Source organism: Trichosurus vulpecula, chromosome 2 (assembly GCF_011100635.1).
Source record: "Trichosurus vulpecula isolate mTriVul1 chromosome 2, mTriVul1.pri, whole genome shotgun sequence".
NCBI classification, from domain to species: Eukaryota; Metazoa; Chordata; class Mammalia; order Diprotodontia; family Phalangeridae; genus Trichosurus; species Trichosurus vulpecula.
Window position 1 is genome coordinate 329,663,129 of NC_050574.1, and position 14,974 is coordinate 329,678,102.

General features: G+C 38.7%; 1 protein-coding gene across 2 annotated transcripts in view; it reads left to right on the top strand.

The window, feature by feature from the left end:
- OSBPL11 (oxysterol binding protein like 11) overlaps nt 1-14,974 on the top strand; it is a 103,799-nt gene that overhangs the window by 16,177 nt on the left and 72,648 nt on the right. For both annotated transcript variants that reach the window (XM_036746178.1, XM_036746179.1), the window contains exon 2: nt 749-817. In XM_036746178.1, coding sequence (XP_036602073.1) covers nt 749-817 — 69 coding nt within the window. The remainder of the gene's footprint in view (nt 1-748; nt 818-14,974) is intronic.

Consider the following 14,974-nt stretch of genomic DNA (forward strand, 5'->3'; position numbering starts at 1 on the left):
TCCAAATTTTCTTCCTCCCCCCACCCCCGATGGCATGCAGTGTGATATAGGTTCTACATATACATTCACAATACACATATTTAAGGAACCCCTTTATTAAAAGACATCATGATGTATAGGGTGCCACAAGTGCTTTTTTATGAGCAGAGGGGAGGTTTCTGGTAGTGGAGTAAGAACTTATTTCAGGACCAATGAAATTTGTAATTTCTACTATTTTAGCATTGTCATTAATATGACAACATGGAATTATGAAGAGAGACCTATTCCCAGAGTCAGGAAGACCCAGATTCACATCATACCTCTTGACTCAGACTGATTCTGTAACTCTCAGTACTTCACTTCTCACAGAAGTTAGGCAATTCTCAAAAGACTGTTGTTTGCACAACAGTTTCTGATCTGCAGAAATGAAGCATGTTCCCTTAGTAGGAATTCCCTACATCAATGGAATTGTAGTTCTGGACAAAAAAAGAAAACATTGGCTTTACCTTTGTTATATTTTTAAAAGTCATTCCATTAATATAACTAGGCTTTGTTTAAAAATGCTGATAAAGTAAAGTTTTGTGGCTATAAGCTTTATTAAACTAAATGGGTTTTTTTAAATGACTGTATACTTTTCTTCTAATATTATTTGAGCCATTTATAGACAATACAGCTGACTAGCTGTTTGCACAGCTGTATAGTATACTTCTTGGGATTTCTTTTGATTTTCACTATTTTATGGCTGACTCTCTTCTTATTTTTGAAACAGTGATCACATGGAAAATGTTTGTGGCTATTTGATGAAATATACCAACCTTGTCACTGGCTGGCAATACCGGTAAGTTTTATTATTTTGTATCAATTTTTTCTGCTTATAAGATAGCAGAGTAATGGAAAGGGTAGTGGGATTGATCACTCATACATTTTGATGGTTTACACCGTGGGGCTAGGGTCAGCAGTTCTCAGTGATGTTACTCTAAGTCTTCATTTATTTACTCTCTTGCATTCTGCTGTATGGTAGTATTTTTTTTAAAATGGAAATCAGATAATGCTAGCCATCTGCATGCCACACTAATTTTGCATACCTGTATTATCTTTTCCTCCCTGAGAAACCACTCCTGTGATAGATATTGATAAGGGATAACTAGGAAGAAAGGATTGTTGGAAGAATAATGAACTCTAACTTTAATGTTCAACTTCTTCTATGAAACTGATTGCTATCCCCAAAGTCTAAAACCAAATGCCCGTTGTTCTGCTATTATAACTTGTTTCTTTTGGATTGGGAATGTCTTTTTTTCTCTGGGAATTCTTTTTCTCTGTCATAGTAGTGTTGAACACTACTGTTCACAACAGTTTCAACAAATTTAATTTATATAAACTTTCTTACTAGAAGACTAAGATAAATAGCAAATACATTTGTATGCTTGATCTGTAAAAGTGGATTGTAACCCATACATCTTTTTATGCACTTGTAACTTCACATACTCATCACCAGAAATTCATCTTAGTTCCCCAAATTTTCGTTTTCTGAAGAGTTTTCCATTCTTGCAAATGTTTTTGTCCATATTTTAATATCCCCTATATCTTCATCATCAAAATCATATGTAACATTCTAAACTACCCCCAAAAGAACATATATATATATATATAGCAGAAGAGAAAAAGACAATTTTCTTTTGAAGCTGTAACTCAATCCATTCCATGCTGCTTGGTTTTTTTTTTTTTCTTCTTTCCATTATACAGTAAAGCGTACATTTTACTTTCAGAACTGTCTTCCTTTTCCGTTTCCTTCTGGACTTCCTTCTTTTTCTTTCTTATATTTTAAACTTATAATTCCCCCCCTCCCCCCCCAAAAAACAACCCACCACCTTTTTTTGTCATCATTATTGCAAACCTCCCCTTCCCTAATACTTCCCCTTTTAAAAGCAGAGAAAGGAAAACAAAATCTTTGTAACAATGTAGTCAAATATAAGGAATCTATCCAATAGCTATGTCCAAAAATGTGTATGTCTCACGTCTGTCACCTCTGTCAGGAACGGGCTTGCATGCTTTTTTCATAGGTTCTTTAGAGACATAATTGGTCATTGATTTGATCAGAGTTCTTAAGTCTTTCAAAGTTGATTCTTTTTACAGTCTTACCACACCTGTGTAAATTGTTCTGGCACTGCCTGCTTCACTCTGCATTAGTTCATACCACTCTGGATTCGCTGAAATGATCTCTCACAATTTCTTATTGTGCAGTAATATTCCATTATATTCACGCACACAATTTATTTCACGAGTCACTCCCCAGTTGTCCAAGAAGCAATTTAAGACAGTCCTCCCCTTTCTTTCTTTAACCACCCCCATCCTCACTTACTTCCCTGTTGATTTTGATGTATTTTTAAACTGTGTATGTGTTCAATCTACCTTCATTCATTTCAGAAAATTGCAATTTATTTGATGTCCACTTCACTCCACCTCTTCTATGTTTTTGTAGTCTTCTTGTACAACTTATTTTTGAGAAGTAGCAAGTTTCACCTTTTCCCCCCTTTTTACACTTTTTTCTCTTTTTCATCTCTTTAGGCCCTCAGAACAGAATAAATTCATTCCCTCAGTACTCTTTGAAGATTTTATGGTTTTGAAAGGACACTGGTTTCTTCTCCCCCTGATTCTAATATTAACATTTAAGAGATAGAGATAATACCAAATTTATAATAATTAACAAGATTTGATGACTTACAAGATGAATGAATGAATAAGCATTTAAGTAAAACAAAACCCTTGTGGCAAATATCGATCATCAAGCAGAACAAATTCCTGAATTGTTCATATCCAAAAGTTCGTGTATCATCTTCAGTACATCACCTCTTTTGTTAGGAGGTGGGAAGCATAATTGATCATTAGTTCTTCAAAGTCATGATAGGTCATTGCATTGGTCAGAGTTCTTAACTCTATCAAAGTTGTTATAATATTGTTATGTATGTCTTTATAATGCTATTGTATATTATGAACAAGTGCTTAGCACTGGAAATACAGATAGAAAATTCAAATACAGTTATTGGAAAAAGCAGGGAATGGGCATGAGGGTTGCAGTGGAATGAGTTCCCTCCTATGGGAGTAGGAATGGAGGTGAGGAGAGTCAGTGGCTAGCCAGGAGGAGAAAAGGGAAAATGAGGAGTCCTTGTGGTGCTTCCTGGCCGTTAGGTATCCATTGGGGTCTAATATGTAGGGTAAGGGAGAGAATAGAGTCAAGGATGACTGAAGTTTACCACTTGGGTAACTAGAGAATAGTGGTTCCTTGAACAAAAATGGGGCTGAAATGAGACTTGGCAGTATATTAGTATGCAGTTAGAAGAAACATCCCACAGAAAACAGTATGAATGAAGTATTATAAATTCTTTACTCTTCAGAAGGTTTTTCCTGGAATTTGTGTGCCTTTGGTTCATGTTTAGAGAGGCAACATGGTGTATGGGAAGGAGTGTTATACCTAGAGTCAGGGGGACTTGGGTTCATATCCTAATTTTGACATTTACTAGTTCTATGATATCAGGAAAGTTACTTCACCTCTCTGAACCTCAGTTTACTCCTCTGTGAAATGGGTATAATAGTTCCAGCTCTGAGAGAATTTTTGTGATGATCAAATGATATTGTTTGTTTGAAATATTTTTAAAACTCCTTGCAAACAAATGCTAGACAAATGTTAGCTGTGTAATCTCATTATTCCTACTATGTGTATGATCAGACTTAAAGACAGTGATATTGAGAATGAGAATACATTCAAGGGGGAAATTTGCCATCCTAGAATTCCACTGTGCTAGCAAGGCAAGGAAACTTACCATATGGACCAACATACTCACAGACCCACACATCAATACAGGGAGGTGGGGGATAGGAAACTTTTACCACTACAATAAAGAAGTGATACTGAAAGGGAGTGTAATACATCAGATAAAGAGGAATTACTCTGCCACTTTTAGCAATTTATCTCCTGATCTTTATATGTACTGTTCTCTCTGGCTTAAAAGCATGCCTCTCAGATTTCTTTTCCCATCCCTACCACTTTGGATTTGGTGTTTCTAAGAAATTCTGGTTCTAAACTTGGCCTGTGTACCCCCTGCCCCTCAGCTGAGGCTATCAGCCTCAGCAAACCACTCCAATATCTTTGCCAAGAAAACCCCAGATGGGATCACGGAGAGTCAGATACAGTGGAAACGATTGAATAATGAAAAATTTTAATTCCACCTTTGTTTCAGGTATATGTTACTAATTGGATAGTGATAGACAAATTTTGGCCAAAAGATAATTCACTGGAACTTACCACCTGCTTATTCCTGAAAGAAACTATCTTCCTCTGTTGCCTTTTCCCTTACATCTCTGTTTGAGGATGCAAGTTAACTTCATGATTTTGGACTCCATAATTTAGAGCCCTCCATGCCAAGATCCATGGCTTATCACCCTCAGTTTGATAGCCAGAAAGAGCACCCATACGAAAAACTAGTTCAATACCTTTTGCTGTCATAGTACTGGGATAACCTACTGCACAGCATAGAATTTTCTTATAGTAACTTGGTATGTTTATTTACCCAAAACACATTTATGTGAACTATAGCTTTCATCCTTATTTTTTCACCTTTACTTCAGCTTGTGAAGCATGGTTTCCACAGTCAATAATTACCTTGGGGAGTTCTTGACTAGCAAAGAGGAGATACACATTTCCCAGTAAGAACTGTTTTGGTTGCATCCCAGAAGTTTTAGGATGTTTCATTGTCATTTTCTTGGATAAACTTAATCTGTTGTTTTTATGAGTTCTGTTTTGATTCCCTAATTCTTTAGGGTTGATTGATTTAGTCTCCAGCTGGTTTTAGTGCTTTCTTCAAAGACCCTTTGTTGCAGATAATTCTATTGTATTGTGATTAGTAAAGGATGCATTTAATGTTTCTGTGTATTGCATTTGCTTTTGAAATTTTTACTTGGTTAATTTTTGTAAAGGTACTATATATTGCTTAAGAACATGTATATTACTTTCAATATCCTGGAGTCATCATAGATCTATAATAACTAGCTTTTCTGAAATTCTATTCAGAGGCAGCTAGGTGGCACAGTGAATAATTAAGTGCTGGGCCTAGAATCAGAAAGACCTAAATTCAAATTCTCTGTGAGACACTTACTAGCTGTGTGACCCTAAACCCTAAGCTCTGCCTGCTTCAGTTTCCTCAACTGTAAAATGGAGTTAATAATAACACTTACTTCCCCGGGATGTTGTAAGGATCAAATGAGATATTTGTAAGTTCTTAGCACAATGCATGCTTTCATCCTTAACTGCTTTATTCTTTATCTTAGTGGATTTGTATAGGTCTGAAAGAGTACATTGAGGAAGTACAGTAATATAGGAGTACTCTAAAAGGAGTACAGTATTATAGTTTTACTTTCTATTTCTTCTTGTAAATAGTTTAACTTTCTTTTATATCTTTTGATAAATCCATCTATAGATGTATAGATATATCGATATCGGTATTAATTTTTCTGTGGTGCCTTTGAGCTAATGTAGTTTCCCTATTTGTGTCTTCTGCTGTTAGCTTATCTGTCATGACTGTCAGCCCCTGCTTTTGTGAGTTCATCTAAAGCATATTAGATTTCCCTTCAGTCCCTTAAAAATCCATGTGAATCTTTATTTCAAGTGAGTTTTGTTGGATACCACTTTCTGATCTCTTTTGCTTTCCTCTCCCATACTCATAAGTAGATTCATCCCATTCACTTAATGATCATGGCTTTTAATTTTTTATTTCCCTCCATCCTATCCTTTCAATGTTTTCTTCTCTCGCATTAAAAAGAGGGTAGAGAGCGTTTTGTGTACTAGACATCCATCTATACTCGATGCAGTCTGCCTCTGCTCCCTGCTTCTCTTCCCCCTGCTGAAATCTGAGGGTTTTTACTTTTCTCTTTCTTATTAAGCCTCACTTTCACTATCCACTCCCTGAAGTTGTAGTTTGTTTTGCTTATGACTAATCTTAGCCTGAATCTTCCCTTCTCTCCAAGTTCTCACTTTTTCCCAGTTAAGTTAAAGGTAATATGCCAAGATGGTGGCTGGTAAGCACGGACTAGAGTGAGCTCCGTACCCTAGTCCCTCCAAAAACCTATAAAAATGGCTCTGAACCAATTCTAGAACGGCAGAACCCACAGAACAGCAGAGGGAAGCAGGGCTCCAGCCCAGGACAGTCCGGATGGTCTCTGGGTGAGCTCTATTCCACACGGAGCTGGGAGCTGGGAACGGAGTGGAGCAGAGCCCAGCCTGAGCGGCGTGGACGATCCAGACCGGAAGCCGGGCGGAGGGGGCCCTAGCGCCCTGAATACGTGAGCAGTTACCAGACCCCTCGACCCACAAACACCAAAGACTGCAGAGAAGGTTAGTGGGAAAAGCTGCGGGAGTGGAAGGAGTTCGTGGTTCGGCTTCCAGCCCCGGGGGCAGCGGAGGTGGGGCAGCTACAGCTGTTGTTACTTCCGGCTCCAGGCCCACCTGGTGGGGGGAATTAAGTGGCGGATCACAGCAGGGGTGCACAGCCTGCCCAAGATCTGAGCCCAGTCTGGACTGGGGGTCCTTGGGGAAGGAGGAGTGAGGCTCTGACAGAGCTGGCACCTCCCCCCCAAACGTAGAACATAGAACTCTGTAATCTACAAGCAGTCATACCCCACTGAAAAGCTCAAGGGTCAAGTTAGTTGGTTGGGAATATGGCCAGGACGCGAAAACGCGCCCAGATTCAGTCTCAGACTTTGGATTCTTTCTTTGGTGACAAAGAAGACCAAAACATACAGCCTAAAGAAGACAGCAAAGTCATAGAGCCTACAACCAAAGCCTCCAAGAAAAACATGAACTGGCCCCCAGACCATAGAAGAACTCAAAAAGGATTTGGAAAAGCAAGTTAGAGAAGTAGAGGAAAAATTGGGAAGAGAAATAAGAAGGATGCGAGAAAACCATGAAAAACAAGTCAATGACTTGCTAAAGGAGACCCAAAAAAATACTGAAAAATACACTGAAGAAAACAACACCTTACAAAATAGACTAACTCAAATGGCAAAAGAGCTCCAAAAAGCCAATGAGGAGAAGAATTCCTTGAAAGGCAGAATTAGCCAAATGGAAAAGGAGGTCCAAAAGACCACTGAAGAAAATACTACTTTAAAAATTAGATTGGAGCAAGTGGAAGCTAGTGACTTTATGAGAAATCAGGATATTATAAAACAGAACCAGAGGAATGAAAAAATGGAAGACAATGTGAAATATCTCCTTGGAAAAACCACTGACCTGGAAAATAGATCCAGGAGAGATAATTTAAAAATTATTGGACTACCTGAAAGCCATGATCAAAAAAAGAGCCTAGATACCATCTTTCAGGAAATTATCAAGGAGAACTGCCCTGATATTCTAGAGCCACAGGGCAAAATAGAAATTGAAAGAATCCATCGATCGCCTCCGCAAATAGATCCCAAAAAGAAATCTCCTAGGAATATTGTTGCCAAATTCCAGAGCTCCCAGATCAAGGAGAAAATACTGCAAGCAGCCAGAAAGAAACAATTTGAATATTGTGGAAACCCAATCAGAATAATCCAAGACCTGGCAGCTTCTACATTAAGAGATCGAAGGGCGTGGAATGCGATATTCCGGAGGTCAATGGAGCTAGGATTAAAACCTAGAATCACCTACCCAGCAAAACTGAGTATCATGTTCCAAGGCAAAATATGGACTTTCAATAAAATGGAGGACTTTCAAGCTTTCTCAGTGAAAAGACCAGAACTGAATAGAAAATTTGACTTTCAAACACAAGAATCCAGAGAAGCATGAAAAGGTAATCAAGAAACGGAAATTGCAAGGGACTTACTAAAGTTGAACTGTTTTGTTTACATTCCTACATGGAAAGATGATGAGTATGATTCATGAGACCTCAGTATTAGGGTAGTTGAAGGGAATATGCATATATATATATGCATATATATATGTTTATGTATATATATAAGTGAATGTGTATGTATGCATGTATCTATGTGTATATGTATGTATGTGTATGTATGTGTATATATATATATATATGTAAAAGAAAGAGAGCAGACACAGGGTGAGTTGAGGATGAAGGGAAGATAGCTAAAAGAAATAAAATGAAATTAAGGGATGAGAGAGTAACTTACTGAGAGAGGGAGATAGGGAGAGATAGAATGGGGTGGATTATCTCCCATAAAGGTGTCAAGAGGAAGCAGTTCTAGGAGAGGAGGGGAGTGGGCAGGTGAGGGGGGAATGAGTGAACCTTGCTCTCATCAGATTTGGCCTGAGGGGGAATACCATACATACTCAGTTGGGTATCTTACCCCACAGGAAAGAAGAGGGAGGAAGATAAAAAAAAAAAATAAAAGGCAGGGGGATGATGGAGTGGAGGGCAGATGGGGGTGGAGGTAATCAAAACAAACACTTTGGAAAGGGGACAGGGTCAAGGAAGAAAATTCAATAAAGCGGGATGGGTTGGGAAGGAGCAAAATGTAGTTAGCCTTTCACAACATGAATATTGTGGAAGGGTTATACATAATAATACATGTGTGGCCTAGGTTGAATTGCTCAACTTCTTAGGGAGGGTGGGTGGGTAGGGAAGAGGGAAGGGAATTTGGAACTCAAAGTTTTAAAATCAGATGTTCAAAAACAAAAAAACTTTTTGTATGCAACTAAAAAATAAGATACACAGGCAATGGGGCGTAGAAATTTATCTTGCCCTACAAGAAAGGAAGGGAAAAGGGGATGAGAGGGGAGGGGGGTGATAGAGGGGAGGGCTGACTGGGGAACAGGGCAACCAGAATATACGCCATCTTGGAGTGGGGGGGGAGGGCAGAAATGGGGAGAAAATTTGTAATTCAAACTGTTGTGAAAATCAATGCTGAAAACCAAATATGTTAAATAAATAAATTGCATTAAAAAAAAAAGTTAAAGGTAATACACATTTTTTGTGTTCATATTTGTTTGTGTGTGTTCACATGTGTGCTGCCCATACACATACATATTTGGGTATGTCTACATATTCTACTCTTCCTTTGTCCAGTTAGAAAGTTAGATAAAAGTGAAAATCAAATGATTTCTGTTTATCCCACCTTTTCCTCCCTGTATAATATTCTATTTACAAACCTCCGTTATGTCACATAGTAATTTCCAATTCCTTACTTCCTCTTTCTTCTTTGGGCAATCCTTTTTGCCTCCTTTTTTCTTATTTTAGATCATAAAGCATAACAGAATCACCCCAGACCCTCTGTCTTATTTAGCTTTCTTTTAAGATATTAGGATTCTGAGGACACTTGTTTCTTCTCCCCCATTAGATTGTAAGCTGTTCATCCTTGTATAGGCCCTTCCAGTTGATCAAATGTATTCTTTACCTTTCTGTGTCAAAGTTTCTGCTCAGTTCTGGTATTTTGATTGGGAATTCTTAAAAGTTCTCTTTTTCATTAAAGGTTCATTTTTTTCCCCCCTCTAGGGTTATACTCAACATTTTTTCTTTTTTTTTCCCTCAATTTTGACAAGTGAGTTCTTCCTGGCTGTAAGACTTTATCTTTTGCCTTTTATAGTATTTTGTTCAAGGTCTCCTTTCCTTTAATAGTGGCAACTGCTAAGTCTTTGTGTGGTCTTCACCGTGGTTCCTTGGTACTTGAACTTTTTTCTTTCTAGCAGTTCAAAGTAGTCTTTTCTTTGATAGAGAATCTCTGGATTTGGACTTTGACGTCCCTAGGAGTTTTAATTTTTGGATTTCAGTAGGTCACAAGTAGCTTTTTTTTAACACTTTGCCTTCTGATTCTAATGATCTGTGTAGTTTTTCATTCATTATTTCTTGAAATAAGGTATCCAGTTTTCTTTTATAGTCAGGATTTTCATATAGTCCAGTCATCCTTAGATTTTTTTTTTCTCCTTGACTTGTGTCCCAGCTCCTTTGTTTTTTATTAGAGATAACACTTTACATTTTCTTCTATTTTTTTTTTTTAGTTTTTTAATTTTCTTCACATTTCTTGTTTCAAAGTAACATTTCTATTTGGTCCATTGTAATTTTCAGAGTATTGCTTAGTTTTTATCATCACCACCATCATTATTAATAATAACAATAAGAATAGCTCACATTTGTATAGTGCCCAAAGGTTTGTAAAGTGCTTCACAGATACTGTCTCATTCAGTCCTCACAACACAGGTAAGTGCTTTAATTATCCCCATTTTACAGATTAGGAACCTGAGACTAGGAGAGGTTAAGTTATTTGTCTACTGTCACACAGTAATTATCTGAGACTGGATTTCAACTCAGGTTGTCCTGAATATAGGTCAAACACTTTATCCTGTGCCGCCCTGGGCCTCCAATGCTAAACTTTCTCCTTCTTAGTCTTTACTCTGAAATACTCATTTCTTTTCCATTGCCTTCCACTAGAGTAGCAATTGGCAAATGACTATTGCATAGCTCTTTTTTTAGGGTTCAGGAGCTAGGAATAGTTTTTACATTTTAAAATAAAATTTTATTGTACTCAAATGTAGACACCATTCTTAGTTCAAAGGCCTTACAAAAAACTGGTGAGGGGAAGGGTGGGGTAAGCCAGATTTGGCCTTCAGGCTATGGTTTGCTGACAGCAGCTCAAGAGCTCTCATTTTATTTATGTCATTTTAAAACTCTTCATTTCTTCCAGGAATTCTAATTTACTTCATTACTAAGCTGTGTTTTTGTTCTCAGCTTTACCTTTAGATGTTGTGGAATCACTGTCTTTTTAGTTTATTTACTCATTTTTCTCAGTTCCAGAATTGAGATTCTGTGTCAAGGCCATGCACTGCACAATTTTGCAAGGAATTATGTGACCTATGTGGTCCTAATCTGTCCTACTACTGCTTCCTCCAGACCTTGAACTCGAGGACCTCAGGAGTGGCTGAATACAGAGAATTATAAACTCTCAGTGTCCTAAGAAGTCTGTGGCGTAGTCTGATTGCTGCCTGCTTGGCCTGAACTTTGCAAGTGACACAGCAGCAGGCTTGACCCTGGTTGGAGTTCCAGAAAGTAGCTGCTGACCTCACAGCTTCTGTTGCTTTGTTAAAAGGATCAGAGTGACACAGCTGTAGACTCACTCCAGATCTGTAGGAGTACCATGTGCAGGGTACAAAGCTGTAGTCCCCAATTGCAACCCCCCTTCAGTGTTGTCAGACCTCTGGCTAGTCACGCTGCCTAACTGAACTGGGAAAAGGCACCCTCTATAGTTTGGTCTTGGATTTCTCTATTACCAGTTAGTCTGGTACCCTTTCTCCATCTTTCCTGGAGTATTGTGCAAGAGGCCTGGGCTGTACTTACTCTGTCAACTTTCTAGTTCTTGTATTTGACTAGTAATACACCCTATTAGAGGTCAGAGTGGTTGTAAAGAGAAGCTGACTGTCATTCCACTCCTGGGGAGCCCCCGGATGTCAGAAAAAGTTCCAGCCACTTTCTTATAATCTCCACATCTGTCAAACTGGTAGCTTTTTCTGATGACTGTTATGGCCTGCCAGTTAGGATTACTTTTCTTAGTGTCAAGTCTGTATTTGACTGGTTCTTACCAGAAGAGTAGGTTATCGTTGACCCTGATCTATATCCCCCATTGCCTTTTCTACTACTATTGCTGATAGAAATGAGTAGAATATTTCATCCAGCTTGTCGAGGCAACAGTGCATATTAGGAAGGCAGAATTTATGATTTCAAAGAGAATCTCACATGTGCCTGAAAGGTTCGGAACCGCAGGATATAAGAAATTCTCTAGGCAGAAGGCAGGAGAACTAAAGCATGTATTTACACTCCACAGTAACAAGCCCACAAAACAGCGTCCCCATTTTGATATTTTCATCAAAAGCTTCCAGGCCCAATAAGTCCACCTTACAAGGGTAACCAGGGGAGGCCACAGAGAAGTGAGATAGTATAAGGCAAAATCATATACATGCTTCCCCTCTACGGTAAGAAGATTACCCACTGGCCTCCAGTCCTGGCTCAGCACTCCTCGCTCCACGTGGGTCAGCTCTGCTACCGGCAGTTCAGCTTCCGCTGTAGGCGTCTTTGGCTCCAACCAGAAAAGGAAAAGGAGTCTTCAAGCTGTCCTCTCCCCTCTTATAGAGTTTTTGACATCATCAAGCACCGCCTGAATGACCAGAGCCGATTGGTTCTTGAGCTGGCCCCTCCCCCTAGCGCAGACTAGGTTAATACCCAACAGGGCGTGGCTCTGGACCTAACACCTCCCCCCAGCCAGCCCCATGACTCATCACACAGGAAGTTCTCTGCTCGCAGGCTATGAGTCTCTGGACTTCCTACCCCAGAAGAGGTCACACAGGAAGTTCTCTGCTCCCAGGTATAGCCCAACGAAGCTCAATGAGGTAAGCTGAGTCACTCAAAGAAAACAAAGGCCACTCTGGCTACACAGTGCCAGTGAGGAAAGGACCAAGGAAACATCACATGATATGCATATTCCAGAGTTTTTAGAAGTCTTCTATTAGTGCTATACTACTAGGCCACAAGTTTTGTTAAGACAGTGTATCAGTAGGAATGGTGTCTTTAATATAATTCTAATAATGCAACAGGACAGTGAGGGATATCAGAGCATGTATCCACATGTCAGAGAATAGAAAAGGTGGGGAATGTTCTGTCTACAATAAAAAGACAAAGCTTCTTGGAAGGAGAAAGATTGCATCAGACAGAGTGCTGTTTCACTAATATTTCTAGTATCATGTTCCTGACCTCCACATAGCTCTTCCCTTAAATCCCTACTCCAGCTCCAGTTTCCCACTCCAAGCTCAATCCTTTGGATTGATTTGCTCCTAAGAAACTTAAACCAGTCCAAGTCTTTGGTTTATTCTTTGCCTTCAACACCAGCCATCTTGTCCCTCAACCCCCAATTTCCATGATTACCCTAATTAGCAGCATGTTTCAGCCCCCTGTGGATCCAACAGAAGTGATTGTTTTTTGCCTAGTCTAAAATGTCTGTCTTAAGCAAAGAAATCCTCTGTAGTAATATTAGATAAGAAGTTGCTTAGTTAGAGAAGTAATTACAATTCTGTACAGACTTATCATATAGGCTTCTGTTTAGTATTATGAGACTTCAGTGATAAATTATTTTGTTTTATCTAATTCTTATTCAGACTAGATAAAAGAGCAATAAGTAATTAGTTTCCCATATCTAGATTTTTTTATGCATAAAGCTTCGATAGACTCAATCCTGACATCCATGTTCCTTAAAATTAGATGCTATCAAAGGGATCCATTAAAAAAATATAAAAGCCAAAAGGCAACAAATTGGCTCCAGACATCTGAGAATCTTTAGGCATACAAGTTGGAGAGATTTTTTTTAAAAGATGCGCCACTTTAGTTTTGTCAGGAAGCTGGATCTGGATTAAGTAGGGAGTACTTTTCAGGATGTTTCCAGGTAGCTGTATTGCCAAGGCAGTGTTCACGGTGCCGACAGCAACTATGAATATGCTGTCATAGTTCTGAATCTCAAAATATCACAGACTTTCCATATAGAAGACAAGACCAAATCCATCATAGCAACAAAGAAGTTAATACACAATAACAATGCAGAGAGCAGCTCCATCCCATAAACACACACTCACAGCTCAGCTAGTTTGCCTCCTCTCTCTGCCTCAGCCCTAACTACTCTCACTTCACTTCCTTCCTGCTCCACCCTTTCCTGTTTCACAGCAAGCTCCTTCTATCACGTGACAGACTTCCATGTGACTTAAGCAGGTCACATGGGCCTATTAATGGATGGGGAAGATCTTAAATTAAGCAAAAATACATTATCAGTACAGCAGCTTCAAGAGAAGTTTTCTGGTGTTAATTGAAGGGTCTAGTCTACTACTATTAAAATTTTCTTCCTAGAAGGTTACATTTTCAAAACTGTATAATCTCATAGTTTTCCTAAACTATCTTTGTTACTCCATAAGAATCCTTATCCAGTGCCTCATAGTGGTATAATGTGGCACACAGTGAATGCCATGTAAATGTTAGCTGTTGTTGTTATTGCAGTGAACCTGGCTTCTCAGTGGAGTACAAGTTCTGGCAGGTTTTGTCACTTTGGGCCAATTTCAAGTAAAGTCCTAGTGACAGACTGTATCTAGGGCTTAAGGAATAGCTTACTCAAGTATGGAAAATTTTTCACCAATAAGCTGATACTAAATGATAATTCTTTTGGCCTTGGAAACCCATGAAACAAAGGAAAATAGAAAATTGTTCTTAAAGATGTGCATTCCCTTTTGCTTCTGTAGTAACAGTGGAAAGGTATGCAGAAGCTACTAAGAATCAGGTTTTTGGGCATCTATAAACATTAATTTAGCTATTGATATTCTAAATGACTATGGATAGTTTTGATTTTTTTCTTCTGAAAACTGCCTGTTTATATCCTTTGACCATTTATCAGTTGCGGAATGGCTCATATTCTCACAAATTTGACTTGGTTCCCTGTATATTTGAAAAATGAGGCCTTTGTCAGAGACACTTGTGGTAGACATTTTTTCCCCCAGTTTTCTACTTTCCTTCTAATATTGGCTGTGTTGATTTTATTTGCGCAAAACCTTTTAAATTTAATCAGAATTATCCATTTTATGTCCTGCAATGCTTCTCTATCTCGTTCGGTCCTAAATTCTTCCCTTATCTATAGATCTAACAGGTGAACTATTCCATACTCCCCTAACTTACTTATGGTATCACCTTTTGATCTTATCTTGGCATAGGGTGTGAGATGTTGGTCTATACCTAGTTTCTGCAGAATTGCTTTCCAGTTTTCCCAGCAATTTTTGTCAGTGAGCTCTTGTCCCAAAAGCTTGGATCTTTGACTTTATGAAACATTAGATTGCTGTGGTCATTTACTACTGTATATCGAGTATCCAATCTATTCCACTGATCTACCACTCTGTTTCTTAGCCAGTACCAGATTGTTTTGATGATTACTGGCTTGTAATTCAATTTGAGATCTGGTATTGCTAGGCCACCTTCCTTCACATTTTTTTTCATTG